Genomic DNA, 24,119 nt, shown 5'->3' on the forward strand with positions numbered 1-24,119 from the left:
CATTCAGCGAACCATTCGGGCAAGAGTGATTACCAAGGAAGTGAGCTACATTAGTTAAGCCGACTGTTTTCCCGTGTGACCCAACTGTGAACTTCCTGTTTTCCAAAATGAGATATATTGCTGTTTTAAGGCTTAAATAATTGCCCCATTGGACTGTGATAAAGCCCAGTGAGAAAATCCAGCACAGAGAATTATGCCAGACAATGTTTTACTGACATCTGGGTTAAACAGGAAAAAAAAAAGTGAGGTGAATCTGTCTGAGGCAAACATTTCTACTGCGACACACTTGGCCACACTGCCACCTGCAGGTGAGTTCTGAGGAGGATTTCTTCCTTTTTTTTTCCCCAAAAGGTACAAAACCTGGTGTTTTGCTTAGGGCATGCCATGTTCTTTAAAACAGCATCTAAGGTATAAGGGCATGTTTTGGACAGACATATCCCACACGGTTTATTCTTAAACATGATTACTGGGGGCATGAGCGTACATCATTCAAATGCTGATATTTGTATAAATAACAATGATCTGCTCGCCTCCAGTGTTATGACAGGTGAAGAGAAGAAGGCTTAAGGGGTTGGCTGCAGTTATCCAACAACTTGCCTCTTAACTAACAGAGTGATAGATAGAGATAGAGCCAAGTATGGGGAAATAAATATGTGTCCAATGCACAGTTTGGTTATCATATGTCTCTGTCAGGCAGCACTGAAATGATATGAGTGTTGATGAATTACTTTTTCCTCTGAGTGTTATTGCAGACATGAAAAAATCATGCATGTGCAAAGTGTAATGGAGAGCACTGGGATCACAAACACTGCAAGAATAAAAAGAATAAAGTATTAGGACTCTTAATCCTCTCACTTTCTCTCTCTCTCTCACTCTAACCCACATACGCACGCACGCACGCACACACACACACACACAGCTGTCTCACTGAACATGCTGATTGTTGCGTTGCACATTTGAAACAAAATCCAGTTTCAGTGAGCCAAACAATTTTTTTTTCCTCCAACAGTTCACTGCATAAAGCTTGTTTTAAAAGCTCCTCCTCGTCCTCCTGAGGTAAACAGACTTTTTTCAGAAGATTGTTTCCTGTTTCCCTACAGTTTCATTCTCATCGGGTCATTTTCACCAGCCCGGTTAAGTGGACGGGCTATCTGTTCTTCTTCTTGTCTTTCTTTGTCTTTCCCACAGAGCTGTGGGCGGCACTGGAGGCGAGCACGGTGGCATGGCCGCTGGTCTTCAGGTGGTCAAACAGCTTGTTCCTCGTGGAGAACTCATTGTTACAGGTCGCACAGCGCAGGTTCACTTCCTTCTGGAAGGGGCAATATGTGATTTGACAACATAGTTAATTTTGACCTCATGCGAAACTGTTTGCTATACAAGTGAGTTATTACATGGGTGATGCTGAGGACAACTTGAAATGAAGAAAATATCAGGAAAGTCAATCAAGTGCCTACCTCAGCAATCTGCTGTCCTCCTGTGTGAGGCTTGACATTCTTCTTGTTGTCTTTCCCTCCTTTCTTCCCTTTAGTCGTTCCTGAGCTGCTGAGACAGTGTGTAGATAAGAGGTAGATTTATAATAACTCATGAGTGGCTGCTGTTCATTGAACATAGGAGTAGTAGTAGGAGTAACAACACGGAATCCCTGACAACACCAAGTTGAATTTCAATTGTGGTCAGATTGCATAAGACTCTACAGCATTACCATGATATCCTCAGAATTACACTCATTACACATGTAATTTGATCACTGGAGGATTCATTAAATCTGTATTTAAAAAAAAATCCTCCATCATTTTACCTCAGCCAAGAAAAGCAACCCACATTAAAACCAAAAACAGTTATTTAAGAAGACAGCTAACAGCTAACAGGTCAACAGTCAGCGCTGAATATCATTTCTCAGTTTACTGGCCCTACACCTCCTTCAATATGTTTGTCCCATTCGACATGAAACCTGTAATGCTGTCTGTGATTTCAAAATGCTGCACATCTTTGCTCTGTTCATCTACAGTTATTATATTCGGAGCCCCATCGCTCAAAAACTGAGGCATTCAGCTCCTGACAAAATTTTTGATTGACAGAAGTATTCATTCCCTATGCTGGTGTCAAGATGGCAGCACCACCAGAGGTCAAAACTTCAAATTGAAGATTCTGCAATGCATTCATGCATAAACTGTAACTGTATGATGTAGCACCGAGGCTGATTATTAGGAGCACTGAGCTGGAAAAGGTGAAGATCTGAGCCACCTTTTGGCCTCTGCAGGAGGAAGGTCTCCCTGCTTGTCAGCCTCTGTGGGGTCGGCTGGCTTCTCGGACGCATCTTCTTCGCTGTTTATCAACACTGGCTTCTCTTCCACCTCCTCTTCCTCTGGAGCACTCTGCTTTGGCGTGGGGCAAAAAGAGAAACGGACGTTTTCAGAAAGACACAACCAATGAGATGGACATTAAACAATTTAAATGGACAACACAGCACAGAAAAATTGACTAATGCTAAGCTTAGGGAGAATATTATCCCACTAACACCATGGCCAACTTCCCGTTAAAATTAACAAGTGTGGAATCGTCTTTTAGTGAAATGTCATTAGATATGTAATTATAGCAAACATTAACCCTTTAGGGACATTTGGTTTTCACTACCTTTACATTTCACTTCTTAGTAAATCAGTTTTGTACCACAGAAATGAAGTGCTGCACCTTTACTTATTCATTTATCCAGCACACTCAGTGCCACTGAAAATCCATACTCTGTACTTATACAATAGTGAATTTGTATATCCAACCCTTTAAATAAACAACAAAATACACAAACAAACATTTCTCCTTTTTTTGTAGTCACCCCAGCTCTTCAGGACACTGCTCCCAGCTTTCAGGACAGCTGAGCTATTTCCCCTTAGGAACACAAAGCTTTACTGCACATCTGTCACGGGGCACTTTTGCCCATGATTTGTCCTAATGCCTAACGTGGTGCTTTTACAGTCACTTATCATCCATTCAGTTGCCACTCAGTATAATCTTCACATTGACGCAGATCGTGCTTCACACAGTTCACACTCATCAGGACTTTGAGTGTCTTTTCTTCCATAAGCCTGTCTGTAGATGCACTCTACCTGCCCATTTACTGTAAGAGGTGCACCATCTCAGTGAAGTCATCCATTTACTGTAAGAACAGCTGGAAGTCAGAGCAGCAAACAAAATGCACTCTCCAAAACCTTCTCAGGCTGTGATGCGAGGTATAACCCACACCCTGTACAATTTTGATGGGCGTGTTGATGACTAATTCCATCATCAAAACTGTGCAATATGACACTTTATTGGGCCAAAAGTGCTTCCTCAGTCATCTACAGCAAGACAGTATAAAGGGGCAAATTTTTCAGTTAAGAAAAACTTAAGAAAACTGCATTTTCATACAGAAATGACCAGGAGAACCAGGGAAGTTAAAAGAGCAAATCCTGTTACAATTTACTGTTGGAATGCACATATTTTTAAGAAAGTTTATGATGTTCAGTTTTTGTTTACTCTGTGGAGAAAGTGAAAATTTAATTCTATGTTCATTATTGAGGCTGTGGTTTGCAGAGGTTTCGTACTGGACGTCATTATATTGAAAGGGTCTAATTTTTTGTCCCCCTTATTTATATACATGAGGGGGATAGAATAGTAGAAACACAGTACAACAGCAGCACTGACTATGAGCTCAATGCCAAACATAGAATTGAATGAACACCTCCGTTACTGTAACAAGAAGAAAACCTGAGCATTACAGGCATCATAAAAGTAAACTTTTTGGCAGAACAGTTGCATTGGATTGTATTATGTTGTGTAGGTGTACCTAATAAAGTGGCCACGGAGTGTATATACACTTGAGCACTACAAAGTCCACCATGATATATTAAGCATAACCAGTTACACTGATGAAGTTTTGAATCAAATATCAACATGTTTATCGACTATGAACACACAGACAGTATTAATATGAACTCACACACACATTATGTATCTAAAAGCACTAAGAACATAAGAGTAATTTCAAGACCAAGTTCTCTAAAATCTAATAAGATGCTCTACACTGTTGGAGAACATGTGGTGCGAGTGTCCAGTTTCTTATGTTTGATGGAATGACCACCATTTATTGGCATAATAGGAATTATTCAACAGCTCCTGTATGTCACGCAAACATATACAATTTTTGAAATTAGGTGTGTCCCTATTAGTTTGGGTGACACAAACAGATATGCCTTGTAAACACAAACTATGCCAGAAAACAGCCACAATAGAATCAAAGAGCCTTGACATTATTCACCTGGAAAATTAATCTTGATCACTATTTACAACATTTATTCTGGACAGAAAAAAAACTGTGTGCCTTAAATGTGTAAAAACATTTATGCAATACTAAGGAAATTTAATCAAATTTTTAGGGTACTGAGACAATGACAAAACACTTTGCTCACTGGAGTGATGCTTAATTTGCTGAGGAACAAATAATGATATAGTGTTATTGCTACAATGTTTCCTCATCAGTTACCCCAATATTTTTTATTTAATGTTTTTGGGATGAATGGTCCTTAAGTATAAAAAAAAAGAGAGAAAAAAGACAAAACGACAATACTCACATGTACTACTTTCTGCTGTTTCTTTTTTCTCTTCTGCTTTTTGGACAGCCTGAGTGATGAGACAACATCAAATCATGTCTGTGAACTTGTGGGTGAGAACTACAGCATCATCATCATCGTCCTGTAAAGTTGATAAATACATTTTTATACAATCACTTTTGTGAATTACATACTTCTGCCTGGGTTTGTCTTCTTCCTCCTCTTCCTCCTCCTCCTCCTGCTCATCTTCCTCATCTCTTCCCTCCTTGTTTTCAGAGTTAAAGCCGAGTGAATCTTCTTCCTCCTCCAGTTGTTGCCGTAGCAACGCCACCATCTCGCGGTGTTTTTTGGATTTTTCGTGGTTCTTCATGCTGTGAAAGGAAAAAAAAGGATGAAAAGAAGCAAGATGGATCTAAATGATCAGTTACATCTAACAGTATGGCTAGTATAATAATTGTTAGTATAATATTAACAATACTAATACTGATAAAATAACAAATAGGTCCCTTTCCAAACATACAAAGACACTGCAGGTTAAGAAATACAATGTTAAAAATAATAAAGACTAAACAAAAAAAAATCACTGAAAAGATAATACATCGACCTTGTCATTCAAGTTTTGTTGTCAACAAATAAATGCCAAGTGCGGTGAAATCACAGCAGGTAGCAGATAAACATTAAAGCTCATTAGCCACACTGGCTGAACAGCTAATACAGGAAACACAATGCTCAATGCTCTTTATATTCGCAGCATCCCTCATGAGACCACAACGGCATTTGGGCTCAATATTTCTGTGGTTCTGTTCCCTTGTTTCCTTAATGCTCAGGAAATTAAACCAAGTCGGAATGAGATGTAAGTGTAATCCAGGCGGGCCTGCAGTTTACAACATCAGGTAAGTCCTGCGGGTGGAGAGCGACTCACGCTTTATCTGATTTGAAGGATTTGTCACAAGCTGGGCAATACAGGTCATCATAATAGTCAATCAGCTCATCCCCATCCAGCTGCTCTGCATCTGTGAGGCCCAACACAACAAATCACAAACGTCACACAAACACACACAAAATCAGCGCATGTAAACACCATTATCAACAGAACACTGGTCAAACTCCTGCATATTAAAACTAGCTTGATGTTAGACACTGGGCAGTGCCTTCAGCTATTTGAGGACAATTCTGCATTAAAGTTAAAAGCTAATATTAATCTGACCACATGAATATGTTTTGCGGGTCACATGGCACGTTACAATCAGCCTGCTTTTCTAATGCAGTTTCTATAATCTGAGAGGAACCTACATCTGTCCTGTTATTCTGGCAGCTCTCAGAAAAAGGGTCAGCTAGGGTTGTAATGAATCACTATGCCTAAAAAAACACTGGGTTGAGTTAATCTTACCTCATACAATAAACTGCTTTTTGCGTCCTTTAATTTGTATGTTTATTTAAAGGGGTGGTATTTTCATCACTTTTTGAAAGTTTTATATTATGAACTGTTGTCTAAAAACACAACTGTGGCATCTAAATAAAAGGAGGAAATACCTGAGGTAATTTATTTTCCACGGCTTGTTTTGCACCTAGAATCTAGCTCATTATTAATGAGCCACTGGCTGCTGACTGGCTGGTAGTAGTGGTGGCCCTGTCCTAATCCATAGCATTAAGGCTGCATTCACACTGAATCAGGTAATCCAGCGACTTGCTGTAGGTTCTTGAGGAAGTATGTGTGTATCAAATTCCCCTTCAGGGATCAATAAAGTATCTCTGATTCTGATTCACCATATGGCCGTATGTCTGCTGTCTGCCCGCTCGGTCTGTTTGCCCTAACCCTAAGCCTTACGTGATTGGCCAATGCAGCATGACATCTGGGTGAGTTGTGGCAAAAATTGATCCTGTCTGAATGTGGCCAAACAGTGGCTGGTGCCCCACTGGGGTCCTAAAGGAAAAAACTCGGTGGATAGTAACATTGGCCTAAGAGTGCTGAGTTAAATTACTGACTCAAATTGTGGTTTACAAACACAAATCAGTAAACAAAAAGATTCTTAAATCAAATTGCCAACTAAAATCACGAAACAAACTGAATCTCTTTAAAGCCAAAGATTCACATTCACACACTCTCACAGACCTGCTGCGTCTTCATTGCTCTTGTCCTGTGTATCCATATCCTGCTCCTCTTCCTCACTGTCTGATGCATCTCCAAATTCCTCGCCGTACTGAGCCTCTATCTGCTGCAGTTCCTTCTCCAGTTCAGACATGGCTGCCCAGCTTTGCTCCTTGTACTCCTCTGCCAGTCTGCAACGGAAATGTGTGTGTTTGAGAAAGAAAGGCAAAAAAGACAGGGAAAAAAAAAAAAATCACTTCCCCTCCTCAATCTATCTATCATATCCAACGATCCATCTATCCCCCACTCACTTGGCCTGGCTGAGTTTCTGCTTGCGCCTCAGCTCCTCCATCTTCTTTAGCTTTTCGGCGTTCTGTTCCTCCACCAGTCGCTTGTGGGCCTGCACCCTGCGGTCCCGTTTACGCACATAAGCCACTAGCTGCCGCACCAGCTCGTTGCGCTCTTTTCGGGCCTTGTCTCTGGTCTTCTTGTTCTCCTTCTCCATGGCTCTTTTCTCCCAGCGGTTGGACGCCTGTCGTGTGTCGTACTCTTCCTTCCAGGCAAAGTTTTTCCGGGTGCAGAAGCTCTGCCAGAAGCCGTAGAACGGGTGCACCACCTGGGAGAAATGGCGAAGGAGACCAGACAAGTGCAGTGACACTCCATTTAATGATGTTTTTGAGTTCACCTTTAATTATTCAGCACTGTTTCTTTTATTACTTGGAAAACAAAGATAGGGAAGACAAAAAAACGTGTTTTCGACTTCAATCATGTAATTATTTAAAGAACCTACATCTCAGAGCACAAACCTACATTCAGGTCATTCCGTTTTGTGTTTCAAGTGTGTAACGGGCTTACTGTGTCATAGTCACTCTGTGAGTCTCCAAAGGGAGGAAACTCATCTTCCTCCTCATCTTCCACCTTGCTGTACTCCATCTCCTCCTTGACAATGGACTCGAAGAGATTTCTGTAGACTGTGTAAAAGCCCTACAGACAGAGAATGGACAAAAATAACATGTGGATAGAAGGGAGCAAAAGTAATAGTGAGTGGGGGGATGCCGTAACAGAGATACAAAAATGAAATGACAAAAAGCTCTTTGATACATTGATTGAAACCTTTGATAGGAGTTCCAGCAAAATGCTTATAAGCTTGGTGAGCAAAAGCATAGTATGCAAAAATTCAAAGTTAAAAACCTGGAGGAGGGGAGAGTACTTCAATGAAAAAAGGAAATACAAATAAAAAAAAAAAAAAAAAGAAAGAAGCTCCTCTTGTTTTGTCTGTTGTAAACCTATGGGCCTGTAAATAATTAAATAAATTCAGAAAAAATTAAAAACAATGTACCTCTAAAACAAAATTTATCAAAACAACGCTCGAAATGAAAATTTAACTGAATCTGTTTACAATCAAAAAGTCTTGTAGGCGTCATTGTTTTGCAGCCAGAATAATATATAAAATAAAAATGCATGGAGACATAAAAAGAACATAACCATGAAACAATAATTCTTCTGAAAAAATAACTTCCAGTAGAATGGTTTTGCAAAATGAACCCTACACCAACATCCTCAGTGAAAGTGCCTTCCTGCTGCTGCAAATAATTTAATAATATAAATAATAATAATATAAAATAATTTAGAGACTGATAGAAATTAAAAATAATGGTGCTAAAAAGCAACATTCCACAAAAGCAGTCCCTGACACTAAAGAAATAAGAAACAAGATGATTAAAAATGTACACAGTGGAAGGTCAAACATTGTTTACTGTGTATGTTGGACTTTAAACATGACTAAGTGAGAACAGGGCAGTAAATTAATAATAGATAGGGGAAGAAGGACCAACTCTGATGTTAGATTAACATAGGAAAACAATCCAAGTTACTCCATATTAAAACTACTCCATATTTTCTCCTGAATTGATGCTTCTGGCCAAATTCAAACATTAAAACAGTGCCACAGTAATGAACATTTCTGTTTCTAATAAATTTGAAGGCAGAGGGCATGTCTCCCGTCTGAGATTAGGGAAAGGCATTTCAGGCAACAATGCTATTCAACATTCACAGGGAACTATTTGCCAATTTTTCAAATACCACCTGATACTCAACACTTGCTGTTATCAAATGTGATGCTGCACCCTTCTGGCAGCAAAAGAAAACAGCACTGGCAGTCAAACTACCTCACATGGAAGTCAAAGTAAGACAGGGGCATATTCAGTCTGAAAATGTTTGCCATGTTTTGCTATGGTTTCTGGGTGGAATCGATTAGTTTCCTCTAAACAGTGTGCAACATTTGCTCCTTTATTCATACTGTTACAGTTTATGTAGGCTATTAGTAAAGCAGGTTATCTTATAGCTCAGTGTTATCAACAGGCTCAGAGAAATTTCCAAAATAAAAGAAGGAAATCTGTAGTTTCTTCAGCTGCCACAGCTACAACTTGCACACTGCTTTGCAAATTGCAACAGGGTGTTCAACACAGTACTGTTTCAGTGTAATTAAACATCATGCTAGGTTAGGCTGGAGCTGAATGCAGCACACAAGCAGCTCCCAGAAATTTCCTGTTCAACATTCTGGCCTTAACGAGAAAAGCAGCAGTATTTGGGACTAACTTTTCATAAATATCCAACATGTGGAACAAGAATATCTTGAAAACTGCCTAGGGCTGACAGAGGTATGCACTCTACTGAGTGTCTTCTCATCCAATATGTGATTAAGTAGGAGTTTGTTTTATAGATACAAAATTAATATCATTAAAAAGTTGTTATTTTCTTGGAAAAATGTCCCATCCTTCATGGCATGAGATTGGGCTGTGGGTTTTCGGACATATCGAACAATGATAAAAAATTTACAGAGAGGTTTCAACCCTGTATCATCTACAAGATAAGCCTTCAGTGGACATGTATGAAAGGAGGGGTGATTTTTGGGGATGTGAAGTTGAACCTCTTTTAAAGGCTCACACATACCATCATTGATGAACAGGACTCAAAGTGTGTTTCAAGGACTGGCTTAAATGCCCATACCACTGGTTTTCAATGTTTGGCCAATTTACAACAATTTACGCACATTTCACATCAAGATTTCAAGGCATATCAAAATCCCTCGGTTTTCAAATTTTAAGTATTGGCTGAAACATAATGTTCTGCTGCTGTAGCTAACAAAATCATCACCATTCATCCAGTTTCCAGTGCTCCATCCAGTTTCAAGTCATCAAAGCACAACAGTGCTGCAAATTTTAGGAAAACTAATGTGGACAACTTCATTACGGTGATGTAATACTGGCGTGAAAAAAGTTTGAAGTCTGTGAAAAATAATTTTCATATTGTACTGGAATGAATGGAAACCAATGGCTGGATAAAAGGTAGGAAAAATGATATTGGAGTTCTAAAACACAGCTGCTCGCTTTGGGGAAATATTAGCTGAAATGTAAAGTATTTACATTTTGTGGAGCATACACTAAACATGTAAAATCACTGGTATGATCCTTTAAGATGTGTCCTTGTGCACAGGACCACACACACTAACCTTCTCGTCATCTCCATAGCCAGAGTAGCAGGTGACAGTGAAGTAGTGGAGCAGGTCGATGCTGTCGTCTTCATACTCTCCAGTCACTCCTCCTTTGAGCAGCGCCTCTCTGTGGTTGTCATACCTGCGGCACAGGAGGAGCCAGAATACTTTACATGGTGCAACTGAAATGCAACTTAATTTGTTTTAGAGGCCATGAGATGCATCAAGCTGCAAGTGTGGAGAACAACCACAGTTTTAGATGGAGCTGAAAATGACTCTGAAGCAGGCAAATTATTTAAAACTGGACAATATCCTTATCCTGAGCAAACCCATCACTAAAAAGTTCAAAGTAGGGCTCAGACACATCTTGATATTATACTGATCTTGTAATACAGCATGACATTTTGTCAAATATGGCTTAAGTTTTGTGCTGTCCAGGTTTTAAATCTGCACGACAGCAAAGGGAGGGACTTTTCTGAGCATATCAGACTGCTCTAGCTGTTGCTATTTGCCTCTACCTGTTTATAGATAATGATTAACCAAAACTGGAATACAGGAACTTTCACTTAAGAGAGGATACAAAAATAGAGGAGCGTCAAAATTCTATAAATATATAAGGAGTCCAAAACTGGATGGCCTAAAAGTATGCTGGGAAAAAGATTTGGACCAGGAGATTCCAGAAGATAACTGGGAAAAAAAAAATTTGCTTCATGGTATTGCATGTCTCGTGAAACCAAGTCACAACTCATTTTTTATAAGTTATTAAATATGGCAAGACTTAAACTTAGAGACAGTGATATATATGATATATATGTTGGAGATGTAATACAAAGACTGCCACCCTAGTGAGACACCCGAGTGTGACAAAACAAACACCATGTGGGATAAAATAATTTATTTTTTAAACAAGATCTTTGGAACACACTTGATTAAAAATCCCACATTATGTATTCTGGGACTAATACCAGAAAAAATTGAAATGTCAAAACGGCAGAAATTATGGTGCCGGTTAGCATTGTTGACAGGGTGTAGGATAACTCTATGCCACTGGAAATTTCCCACCTTACAAGTGCAACGGCAAGTTTTGAGAGGATTACCTGTAAAATGGCTGGGAGAGAAGATATATTTAACGATGCATGGGGTCCAATTCTTAACCAGTGGACATGCAAGACTGATGCTTTTTTATTGGGCATAATTTGAATTTAGACTAGGTATATGCATATTTCCTAGGGTGTTTTGTGTGTGTGTGTGTGTGTGTGTGTGTGTGTGTGTGTGTTACTTTATTTATTTATTTATTTATTTATTTGTTTGTGTGTGTGTGTGTGTGTGTGTGTGTACTGTGTTTCAAGTTGGATGTTCAGCTTGAGTTGAAGTTTGCTGCTGGACTGATGATGTCTTTGCTTTATTTTGATTATTATTATTATTATAATCGTATTTTATTATTATTATTATCTTTTTCATTGTTTAAAAAAATTGAAATCTTGTAATCATATTACAATTATGTAATTTTTGCAATTGCAATACTGTAATTATTTCTAATGCAAATGTCTGACCAAAAATATAAAAAAAAGAAAGAAAGAAAAAAAGATAATGATTAACCAGAAATCTCTTCTATGTAATTAGTCATCCTTACAATACAGTCACAGCATCAATATTGAGCTCATTGGTCAAAGATATTATGTTTGTCCACGTCACCCAGTCCAAGTTTCAAAGCACTGGCCTAAAACTGTGAATGCTCTGTGCCTGCAGCTCAATAATATTTAGTTCCACAGGACAATCAATCAATCAATGAAAACCATCAATCAAAAACCCCTATTGTGCCTGTTATGCAGCAGGCACTGAGGTCCTTTTGAATCAAGAGGTTATTACGCTGTAAGACTCAGAGTCTTTGCTCAGGTCTGCCACAAACATCACTGATGAGAACATCTACGCACCAAGCTCTCTCCTGTGGATCACTTAGGACATCATAAGCTGCTTGAATCAGCTTGAACTGCTCCGCTGCCTCCTCAGCATTTTCCAAGTTCTTATCTGAAATGGAAAAGGAAAACAATGTTGTTTAAGTTACTGTTGAGTGTTAGAAATAGGGGTGGGGGGGAAATTGAGTCATTTAAGCACCGTGTTTCTTTTTTCCAGATTTTTAAATGGATTTTTGTATTACTGAATCGCTTTAAAATAAAGATGGTATCAAACGTGTCCTGCTGGGTTGTTGGCAAAGAGACTAAATATCGTTTCAAAGTACAACTAAGTTTTGGAAAGGGAAAGCTGGCATTTTCAGTGGGGTCCCTTCACCTCTGACCTGCAGCTGTCTGAATGAAAATGGGTTCTCTGGGCACCCACGGCTCTCCCCTTAGCAGACAAGCCCACCTTATGTTAATCCCATGCAGTTTGAAGCAAAAACCATGCAGGTGTTTGCATGCAGTCCAAATGTGTTCTTTTGGCCTGCTGTAAAATGGTATATTTGTGCAGACTGGGGCCTAAACAGTCTTGAAGTTGCATCAATTGGCTTTGACTGGAAAGCTGAGACTCTTGTGGATTCAATGAGCCACATTTGATTCATGTGTGATGATGCTAGCCCACATTGCAAACATTTCACTGTAGTGAGTCCACTTTTTGGAACTAGATATCACTGTATAACATGACCTACTGCAACCTCTAGGATAACCACAAAAGTATTGTGATAGTATCGAATCAGGAGAAAAGGATATCGTTTGGTGATCATGGTGTAGCCACAGAAATATTCAACTGAAATGTCTAATTCAAAAAGAGGGGCGACTTTTAATTTCGGACAAACTTTAAAATATGACAAGTTCCAATTTCAGTGTGTGGTGCTCCTGACCGGGTTAGTCGCCTGGATGCCAGACTGACAGGGGCTCCTGTTACCAAAACTTACCGGGATGCCATTTCAATGCCAGTTTACGGTAGGCTTTCTTCAGGTCGTCATCTCCCGCGTCCCGTTTCACACCCAGGACTTCGTAATGGCATCTCATTGTTAGTTTCGTGGTAAGAAAAGCTGGAATCCGGGTGAAATGTTCAGCCAAAAAAAAAATCTTCAGGTTGTGGCGAACGAGGCTGTTAGCATGTAGCTGCCGCGCTAGGCTAACTGTATAAAACTCCACGTTAATTATTTAGTCATGGCTGCCGAAGCTTTAGCGACAACACCATTGTATAACACTTTGGTCACTCACAATAAACTGAAATACTTTGAGTGTTCCGTCTTAATGTCGCCCATTCATTGCACATGATATAACCACACCATCTGGGACTAGCAGCTCCTTGCGGCAATGCAATACTCAGAGCCGTGCCGCTTAATCTCGCGAGAGTTACCCTGCCTTCTTCTTCCTCTTTCGTTAGTGGAAGTTGGCATCCACAAAAACGCTGCATTATCGCCATCTATTGTCGTTGAACTAAAATTTCCACGATCCAAAAGTACTTCAAATTTCAGTCCCACCAGTTTCCCACTGTTATAGCTCCAGATCAAAGTGCAACATAACAGATTTTGTTTCATAGACTACTTTCAATTAACAGCTTCATCAAACCTTTTCAATCTGTAGTTGTCACTCACCCCTTTACGCTCTCTAGATCCATTTGCATCCTCTCTCTGTGTGAGACTCCATCATCAAGCCTTTTACTGAGGCTTTCTGGAGGAAAACATAATACTGAGTTACTGTTTTGAAAAAGTAACTCAGTAACCTTTATTCTGGGTATATTTTAAATCAGCTATTTCTATTTTTACTTAAGTAGATTTTTACAGCAGTACTTCTCCTCAAGTAAAAAAAAAATAAATAAATAACAGTGCTTCTACTTGAGTAGCAATTTCCAGTACTCTTTCCATCACTGTCATTAAAGGAACAGTGTGTAGGATTTAGAGGGATATTTTGGCAGAAATGGATGTATTTTTATTGGTGGATAGTCACATGGAAATCAGAATTTTGTATTTTGTTTTGCTTAGAATAAGCCGTTTAGATCTACAAAAAGAGCAGGTCCACTACTGTGAAGGCTGCCGTATTTCTACAGTAGCCCAAAAGGGACAAACCAGACTGTTTTGTCCCTTTGGGACAGAGATTGTTTTGCATTTGCACAAACACATCAGTAGTCCAAAAGACACGTAACCATACACTTTTATACAAAGTATGTGGATAACAAAAAGGATTATCCATTGTTTGCAGCGGCTGGCTGAGGGAGTTATAAAGCAGTGAGCAGTCTGATAAATGGAGAATCACACTTATTATTTAGCATAACAAAACACACAAATTAGTTTTTGTTTTTGAGTCTAATATGGACAGAATAAGCTGTTGAAATGTTTGTCTGTTGGTACACTAAAAACTGTGTGTCTATGATTGTGTGCCAGCATATCTACTTTTATTGTCACAATAAAAATTTGTGGCCTACAGTGTCTTTACCAATAAGTCCTTCATTTTACATGTGTCAGTATTACACATTTTTTGGTTTCAAGATTGTAAGGTACAGTTGTCCTTTGTAATGACCATCTACATGACTATAATCTGAATTATCAAAATGATTGTATTGAACAGAACACTGCAGGTGTGGAAAAGCCTCTGTGGATGTCAATGTTTATGGACCACCATTAGTCTGGCCCCTCTCCTGAGAGCAGTTTGAGGCGGGGGCCCCGACCAGGAGCCAGAGGCTCTGGACAGCACAGCTCTCAGAGTCACAGGGACACACAAACCCCTCCACCGCGATAAGGTTGTGGTCCAAGGAGGGGAACTAATTTTACCTAGCTTTCATATCTTTAACTACTTTTAGTTACTATACTTTTAATTACCTGGTTACTTCTGATCACCTTTAGTTACTTTAGTTACTACATTTGGGTACTTTTGGCTTCATGTCATTACATTTACTTCTTTTAAGTTGCAATCATTTCAATTCTCTTAATTTCAAGTCATTACATAAAGTTATATAGCTTCTATTTAGTTAGTTACTTTCTCTATATTTAGTTATTTTAGTTACATTTTATTGGGCCAACATTTGGAATTTATTTAAATTACATTTATTTGCAGTCACTTTTAGTTTTATTTACTTTTAGTTACATTTACTGTAGTCACATTTAATTACCTTTAGTTGAATTTACTTACTTTCAGTTAAATTTAGTTTTTCTGATTTACATATAGCTACTTTCAGCTTGTCAACTTTGAATTAAGTCCATTTACCATACGTTAAAGTCCTATTTTAGATTTTATTAATTACTCTTTGATACATTTTGTTGCATTTACTCATATTTACATTCAGTTACTTTTAGTTGCAAGAAGTTACTTTGAGTCACATCAATTTACTCCAAGTTCCTTTTAATTACACTTAGTATCTTTTAGTTACATTTAGCTACTTTGAGTTAAATTTCGATTTTCGCAATGAGTCATTCATGACTTATTTTAACTGATTACATTCCTCACTTAAAACATGAAATTGTGAAAATAGTAAATTTCTTTAGTGATTCAGGAGAATATATGCTGCCCATCAGCTGGTAGATCTTCACTTCCATATCTCCAGTCAGTTGTTCAGGTCTACAGCCCAAAGGTGACTGACCCGCTGAGGTTAGGGATCGTTTGTTGGGATGTTGTGCAGATAAATGCTAAACTCCTCCACTTTCCACAAACTTCCAGAAAACTGGGTATGAATCTGTCCTTGTGTGTTTTAGTAGCTTACCCTGACACCCTGTGGCCACAATCAGAAGTGCATCTTTCTGCCATTCAATTACTAACCCACTGATTCCTGTGTTGAGAGATGGTGATAGGCAATATTTAATGAGAGACTGATTTAATCGATATGAAACTCCTCTCCTTTACTTGCCAGCTTTTGTGATATCTTTTTTTCAAGTTGGATTTTTAAAATAATTTTGCTGTTATTTGTTTTCCCCATTTTCTTGCGAAGATTGGGAATTTAAATGCTCCAGATGATTTAAAAAAATGTACAGTTGATTTTTGGGATGCTACAAATTATTTGATATTTAATTTAAAGCTGTTTGCGTGTACAAAAAATATCAGCTATAGTGATTTATAGTGATCATGTGCTTCCCTATGTAGTAGTTCACAAATATTTAAAAAAAAAAAAAAAAAAAAAAAAAGTATGCATGCATCAAAAGCAATGGTGGTTACAGCTCTGCTGATGAAGCCTTAACCCACTGGACAGTTTCAGCGTATCTTATATTAGGACATCAGATTTTAATTTGAGTGAATCGGCCTAGTCTATTTTATAACACTACCCACCTACCCCCTTTAAAGGGACAGCGTGCAGGATTTAGAGTGCTATTTGGCAAAATGGAATATAATAATCCTAAGCAGTTTTATTAGTGTATAATTAGGTGGAAATATGAATTTCAGTTTTTTTGCCCCTTAGAATAAGCCTTTTATATCGAAATAGGGAGCAGGTCCACTTCCATGGAGACTGCTATGTTTCTTCAGAAGCCCAGAAGGGAGAACTTTAATAACCTGAGAATCACACTTATTATTTACCACAACATAGCACAAGAGGACTGAACCTTCATCATCAAAAACGCAAAAACATGAAGATGCAAAACGACTGGAGTCAGACGACAAAACACAGGTAAACACCAGTGTGGCCGTGCCCAGATACAAATCGCTGACGAGGGACCAACATTTTCACAGTGAGGCTGAAGTCGCCTGTGTGCTGCTGGACAGGTAATGTGGAGTACCAGTGTAAATGCTGTGTGGTGTGTGCTGCACAAGGAGCCCACGTTGCCATTTTGTCCCTCTTGAAATGTGTCTGATTTACAGTTGTTTGTTGAGGAGAGCCTGATCCCAGCAGGTCAGGACACAGCACAACGTATGACAGGGGAATGCGACTGTATCATGTAGCACTTAACATTCTTGATGTTACTATTCTTTCTCCAGCTATGAGCGACATCCTGCAACATCGACTCCCATGAAGGGAAAACCTTTTCAAGACACAGCTTTGGCCTGCAATACCCACTGCAGCCAACCAACACTGAAAACAGCTGATGAGAAAGAGATGTAAGTTTCACACTTGAATCACTGAAACAAGTGAACAGCTCACACATTTGAAATATTCACATTCACAGAAATGGAGCACATTTTTTCAAGCAATGTTTTGTATTCATTGATTATGTATATGCTATATATAATTTTTTGGTCAACTGTTATAATGATTTGCAGATAATTATTATTATTATTATTATTATTATTATTATTATTGTTATATAGAATGCTGTTCAAGAAAAAGCACCAGAAGATAAAGCATCCACGCCCTGAAATCTGAAGGAAAAAAAACATAACAACTATGGCTACATGTCTAAGCTGCAAACAAAGATTTTGAGGAGGAGAATCACAAGTGGAGTGGGGATGCTTGTAAGAAGAAGGCCTCGATTGGCATATCTACTTTTATTGTCACAGTAAAAATTTGTGGCCAGTGTCTTTATAAAAATGTTATTCATTTTACAAGTGTCAGTATTTTGGTTTCCAAACTGTAAGGTACAGTTGTCGTTGGTAATGAACATATACATTACTATAACCTGAAGAGTCAATGACAAAAATGATTGTAATGAAAAGAACACTGCAGGGAGGGAACACTGCCAAGTATGTTTACAAGTAACAATTGCATTAAATACAGTACATCGGCTGACTATCTTTTTATTCGTTATTTAACTTTGAAAACACTTCAGTGTAACAATACAAATACCGCTTTATGCATATGAATAAATAACTACAAAAATGTACAGCAAATACAGAATTACAGAAAAATATTTAGAACAGGTATAATAAAGGTGTGGGTGATCATTGAGCCTCCAAGTTCACTTTTTCACCACAGATGGTGCATCGTCTGTGAATTTGAGGAACTGGTTGTCCTGGAGACTCAAAACAAGTCGATCTATCCTACACAGCCTCACTAAAGAAAGCCTCTGTGCACGTCATTGTTTATGGACCACCATTAGTCTGGCCCCTCTCCTGAGAGCAGTTTGAGGCGGGGGCCCCGACCAGGAGCCGGAGGCTCTGGACAGCACAGCTCTCAGAGTCACAGGGACACACAAACCCCTCCACCGCGATAAGGTTGTGGTCCAAGGAGGGGAACTAATTTTACCTAGCTTTCATATCTTTAACTACTTTTAGTTACTATAGCTACTTTTAGTTACTTTTATAGCTACTTTGAGTTACTTTTAGTTTAGTTTCTACTACTCAGCACCTTAATTGTTTGTTTTCTACTACTCAGCTCCTTAATTGTTTGCTTATTTATTATCCACTACACAGCACCTTCATTGTTTATTTTACTATCCATTACTCAGCACCTTAACTGTTTATTTATTATCCATTACTCAGCACCTTAACAGTTTATTTATTGGAAGTGGTGATTCCATGGGGCCGAATCAAGTCTGACAGTTCCTGAATCCCAGTACCGGGCATCGGGTTCTGCCACTTGGTTTCTTGGTTTCATGGTTTCAAGCTTACTCTGTGCCATACTATCTGTATATTTCATATTTCATATTTCTTATTACCATCAGTATATTTCACATTTCACATCATATTCTTAGGTTAGTTTATTGTATATACTTAGTTCTTATTGTCTTTATTGTATATATTTAGTATATTTAGTCTTTATTGTATATACTTCTTAATTTTATTTTATGTTTCTATTGATGCTGCTGTAATGTGGGAATTTCCCAGTTTGGGATCAATAAAGTAAATCTATCTATCTATCTATCTATCTTACCTGGTTACTTTTGATCACCTTTAGTTACTTTAGTTACTACACTTGGCTCCATGTCATTATATTTACTTCTTTTAAGTTGCAATCTTTTCAAATTTCTTTTAATTTCAAGTCATTACATAAAGTTATATAGTTTTTATTTATTTAATTACTTTTCTCTATGTTTATTTATTTTAGTTACATTTAATTGAGCCTACATTTGGAATTTATATTTATTTAAATTACATTTATTTGCAGTCATTTTTAGTTTTATTTATTTACTTTTGGTTATATTTACTGTTGTCACATTTAATTACTTTTAACTGAATTTACTTACATTCAGTTAAATTTAGTTTTTCTGACTGACATATAATTACTTTCAGCCGTGCTACTTGGGGCCTGGTGGGGGGGCCTCTTGCTCGCCTCCCTGATGCCCCGGTCTGGCCTCACCCCTCATTGCAATATATATTATCAATTATTATTCTTATGATTGTCATTATCACGATATATCGACTTATATTAGATTATGTTATGTATCGTATCATATAATAATGGATTACTATGTTATGTTATATCAAATGACGTTATGCTATATTGTTATATTATATTGTGCTATAATCACATCATAATGTGACATCGTATTATGATATATTATGTTATCTTATATTATTATGTCATATTATATTAGGCTAAATTACACTACATTATATTACATTAAGATATGCCATACTGTATTGCATTCATGTACGTATGTATGTATGTATGTATGTATATATATGTATATAGATCTATCTATCTATCTATATATATATACATATACACACACGTACATACATACACATACATATATACATATATACACACATATATACATAAATATACACATGTGTATATATACACATATACACATATTTAAATTGCTTATATATTTATATACACACACACACACACACACATATACACACACACACACACACACAAACATACAAGTACATATATTTTTTTTCTTCTTGTCTTTTTTGTTTTTTTTATTTATATAGATTATCAATTATTATTCTTATGATTGTCATTATCACGATATATCGGCTTGTATTAGATTATGTTATGTATCGTATCATATAATAATGGATTACTATGTTATGTTATATCAAATGACGTTATAATATATTGTTATATTATATTGTGCAATAATCACATCATAATGTGATATCGTATTATGATATATTATGTTATCTTATATTATTATGTCACATTATATTAGGCTAAATTACATTACATTATATTACATTAAGATATGCCATACTGTATTGCATTCATGTATGTAAGTATGTATGTACATATGTATATAGATAGATCTATCTATATGTAGATAGATAGATCACGCACGCACGCACGCACGCACGCACGCACGCACGCACGCACGCACGCACACACACACACACACACACACACACACACACCTATATATATACCATTGCAACTTTATGTTGTTGTCTGTTGTGGTTTGTACTGTATGTCCACCGTCTGTGCCTTATGTTCACTTGGTGTAATTTATTTGTCCCCTATGTTACCTTGTCTGTTGTCACTTAATTTCACCAATAATAATAATAAAAAAAGTTATATTTAGTTATCACATTTAATTACTTTTAGTTGAATTTACTTACTTTCAGTTAAATTTCGTTTTTCTGATTGACATACAGTTACTTTCAGCCTTGTCAACTTTTAATTAATTCCATTTACCATTCGTTAAAGTCCCTTTTAGATATGATTAATTACTCTTAGATACATTTTGTTGCATTTACTCATATTTACATTCAGTTACTTTTGGTTGCAAGAAATTATTTTGAGTCACAATGAGTTACTCCAAGGTCCTTTTAATTACATTTAGTATCTTTTAGTTACATTTAGCTACTTTGAGTTAAATTTAGTTGCCTTGGTAGGATTTATTTACTTTTAGTTACATTTGGTAACAACATATCTAGTTGCTTTAACTTACATTTTTACTTTTACCCACTTTTAGTAACATTTAATTGACTAGTGACTTGACTAAAACTGCTTCTGCTGTTGTTACTACTGTTGCTGATTCACCCATCTAGTACAAATGTCTAAATAGTCTCCCTAGTGCTTCCTGTCAACCACCACAAAACACCCTAGCAACCATCTAGTGCACCATCAATTAACCACAAAGGATCACAGCTGGAACCATTTACAGTAACAACAGCCCACTGTATCAACCACTTACAAACATCTTAGCAATCACTGAGCAACCCTGAGCAACACCGTGAAACCACATAATACACACTAGCAACCATCTACTGCACACTAGCAACCACCAAGACACACAGAAGCAACCACTTCCAGTACAGCCTAGCAACCACTTAGCAACACCTTTACTACCACTTAGGGCGCACTCACACTGGGGCCAGTTGTTCCGTACCATTCTGAAGCACGTGACCGTGCATGTGCTCGTGCATGAACACCCCTACCGTACTGAAGCACACCTCCTCCAACCGTGTCAGAGCTGAGGAAGAGTATCGTACTGAAGCACGGAACGGAGCGCTCACACTAGTCAAATAATCCGGACTTTGGGGTCAAACGTGCTTGTGTATGGTACGGATTGCCTAGTGTGAGTGCACCCTTAGTCTCACCTGAGCTGCCAATTCAAAGTTAGGATTCTTTAGACTTCCTAGCTGCTTGCAGCTTGCACGCCTGGTGCACCAATCAACCTCAAAGAAACACAGCTGCAACCACTTACCGTATCAAGACCCTAGCAGCCACATAGAAACGTCCTAGCAATCACTTAGCAACACCCTAACAACCATGTAGGACACCCTATCAATACACCCTAGCAACCACTTGGTGACACAACCACCAAAACACAGCAGCAACCACTGAGACTGTAGCCTAGCAACCACATAGAAACATCCTAGCAATCACTTAGCAACACCCTAGCAATCATGTAGGACACCCTATCAACATACCCTAGCAACCACCTGGTTTATTCGTTTAGCTTGTAGGACTTGTTGTTGCAATCCCTAAGAATTAGCGCCTACCTGCTGTTTGTATCTTGAGTGGGGAAGGGCCGATCACTTCCTGATGTAACGGCTGACTGCTGGCTTGGAACAGCCCGCTCAGCAGGTCAGAAACCGAGCACTATTAATCACTGCTGCTATATCTGATGAAGTATTTAAATAGCCAATAGCATAACCCATCACAATCTTGGTGTGACTTTAAGGTCATCAGCACACCTTTGCAACCACCTGGTGACACAACCACCAAGACACAGCAGCAGCCACTAAGACTGGAGCCTAGCAACCACATAGAAACATTTTAACAGCCATTTAGGAACCCCTTAGCAACACCCTATCAATCCTTTACATTTCCACCTTAGAAACCGTTTAAATATCTAGATTCCTTACCCCCCAGCTACTTGCAGCTTGCACACATATTTTCTCAAAGAAATATATTTTCTAGCTACATCTAAAATCTTATAACAATATTTTATAGTACATGCAGTTCAGTCAGTACAGTACAGAACTTATGACTAACAACTGCCCTCTCAGCAGATCAGACACCAAACTGGATCAACAAACAATTAAACTAAGATCTGAGAACATCACAACTATCACAATATCTATGCTGCTGTATGACACATTCATCTGAAAACCTACTGCCTAAAACCCTGTCATTTACAGTATAGAAAACATACCTACAGTCTCAGGGGTCTCTTGGCTGGGGGACGGCTGCTGCTGTCATCCTCGCTGTCCCTCTTCCTCTTCCCCTTGCCTTGTGGAGCGGGACGGAATCTCCGCAGAAACCTGGCATCGGGGATAGAGCAGAAAACGGACAGTATCATGTTCCCCTCAGGGGTGTAGTCGGTCACCCTCCACCGACCCAACAGCTCACCTCTCGTCCGGGAGACCACTGGGGAGAAGACCCTGACGAACTGCACACCCTGATGCTCCATGGGGAGGACCTCGTTCCTCGGGTCCGCCCTCAGGGTCGCCAGGTCTGCCCTGTCGGGATGGGCCGGTGTCACCAGGGTGCCGCCTGCGGACAGCATCACTGCAGCCGCTTCCGCCATCAGGGGACACGGCGCGGTGTTCTCCGCTTCGTCCCTGTGGGGGTAAACAAAGTGAGACACCATCAGCATAACATCGGTTAAAAAAACAGGAATGGAGGTCAACTCATCCTCTCCAGTGATGCGGCTGTGAAGGCGAACAGCGGACATCGCCAGAGAGTGGAGGTTCCCCATCGTAAGTGGACGGTTCCTCAAATTGGAAACCTCCATGTGGACCTGCGGGAACCCGTAGCTCCAAACTAGAGGGGAAACACAATGACTCTTTACTCTTTCACTGATTACAGTCCTTACTTAAAACATGAAATTGTGAAAGCAGAATTTCATTAGTGATTCAGGGGAAATGCACAATGTGACAATTTCAAATATTCAATGTGAATTAATTGCTGACTGTCAAACATGGATAAATCCTACTGGGATGCAGAGAATAAAATGTTGAACTTGAACTATCATCAAGTCTCTCTCTGGATTGGAAAAAGTTAGGACTAACCAATGTAACACCAAAATTTACTCATTTACTGCTATTGATAACTGTACAATAAAAACATACCTTCTATTTTAAGTTACTTAATGCAAGGCATCTTTAACATCATGCCGGAGGACTGCGGTTGTAAACTAGCCTCTGGCTAACACTGGCACATTTACAGGAATGTTAATTAATGTGCACTGTCCTCTCTAAATAAATAAATAAATAAAAGAATTATGATATCAGGCAGATGTACTCAGACAAGTGTCTCAAACATTTTAATCTGGCAGCACTTAATACTCCCAACTGCAATACAGAAAAAAGCTACTATAAGTTAGAATTTGACATGAAGCGAGCTGACCATCTGGGCTGTTTTGGTTTACAGTATTAGGGGAGGCAAAAGCTTCATTCAGAAACACAGATGAGAAGCGGGATTAGACAGAGCAGCTGCTGTGCTGATCAGGGTAACCACTGCCTACCATGTAAACATCATATCAGCTGGCCCTGTGAGTAATTTAACTAAGTATAATAAATAATAATAATAATATTAGATAAGTATTCAGTAGAGAAGCAATGTTGAAGCTCAGTGGACTGGAGGCTGCTGATAAGCGGCGGGTAACGGAGCTGTGACAGGAAATTACTGGACACAATCAGAAATTCGGGAATGCAACATGTATAAATGTCAATCGAGATCATGAAATAAAAACCACCAAACAACTTTATATTAGAAGTTT

The 24,119-nt window shown here is 38.5% G+C and overlaps 1 protein-coding gene across 5 annotated transcripts; it reads right to left on the reverse strand.

The window, feature by feature from the left end:
* Nucleotides 1-191: 191 nt before the first annotated feature.
* Nucleotides 192-13,487, reverse strand: dnajc21 (DnaJ heat shock protein family (Hsp40) member C21). Of its 5 annotated transcripts, none has more exons than XM_030065226.1 (12): nt 13,059-13,487; nt 12,103-12,196; nt 10,187-10,310; nt 7,531-7,659; nt 6,987-7,291; nt 6,700-6,866; nt 5,509-5,599; nt 4,781-4,957; nt 4,608-4,656; nt 2,245-2,378; nt 1,455-1,542; nt 192-1,306 (listed from the first exon to the last, which is right to left on the reverse strand). In XM_030065226.1, the coding sequence occupies exons 1-12, from the start codon at nt 13,153-13,155 to the stop codon at nt 1,148-1,150; spliced, it is 1,614 nt and encodes a 537-aa protein (XP_029921086.1). In that variant the 5' UTR covers nt 13,156-13,487; the 3' UTR covers nt 192-1,147. The 5 variants fall into 5 exon arrangements, with proteins under 5 accessions (XP_029921086.1, XP_029921087.1, XP_029921083.1 ...); XM_030065227.1 differs by having other exon boundaries at nt 1,455-1,539; nt 13,059-13,484; XM_030065223.1 differs by having other exon boundaries at nt 192-1,309; nt 13,059-13,483.
* Between the last annotated feature and the right edge of the window lie 10,632 nt (nt 13,488-24,119).

Source organism: Myripristis murdjan, chromosome 12 (genome assembly GCF_902150065.1).
Source record: "Myripristis murdjan chromosome 12, fMyrMur1.1, whole genome shotgun sequence".
NCBI lineage: Eukaryota > Metazoa > Chordata > Actinopteri > Holocentriformes > Holocentridae > Myripristis > Myripristis murdjan.

Excerpts from the sequence above, each read along its gene's own strand:
- dnajc21 (XM_030065223.1), bottom strand. The coding sequence starts at position 13,155 with ATGAGATGCCATTACGAAGTCCTGGGTGTGAAACGGGACGCGGGAGAT. Across the intron at positions 4,958-5,508 it reads TCCTTCAAATCAGATAAAGC|CATGAAGAACCACGAAAAAT; the intron begins GTGAGTCGCTCT and ends TTCCTTTCACAG. Across the intron at positions 4,657-4,780 it reads GAAGACAAACCCAGGCAGAA|GCTGTCCAAAAAGCAGAAGA; the intron begins GTATGTAATTCA and ends CTCATCACTCAG.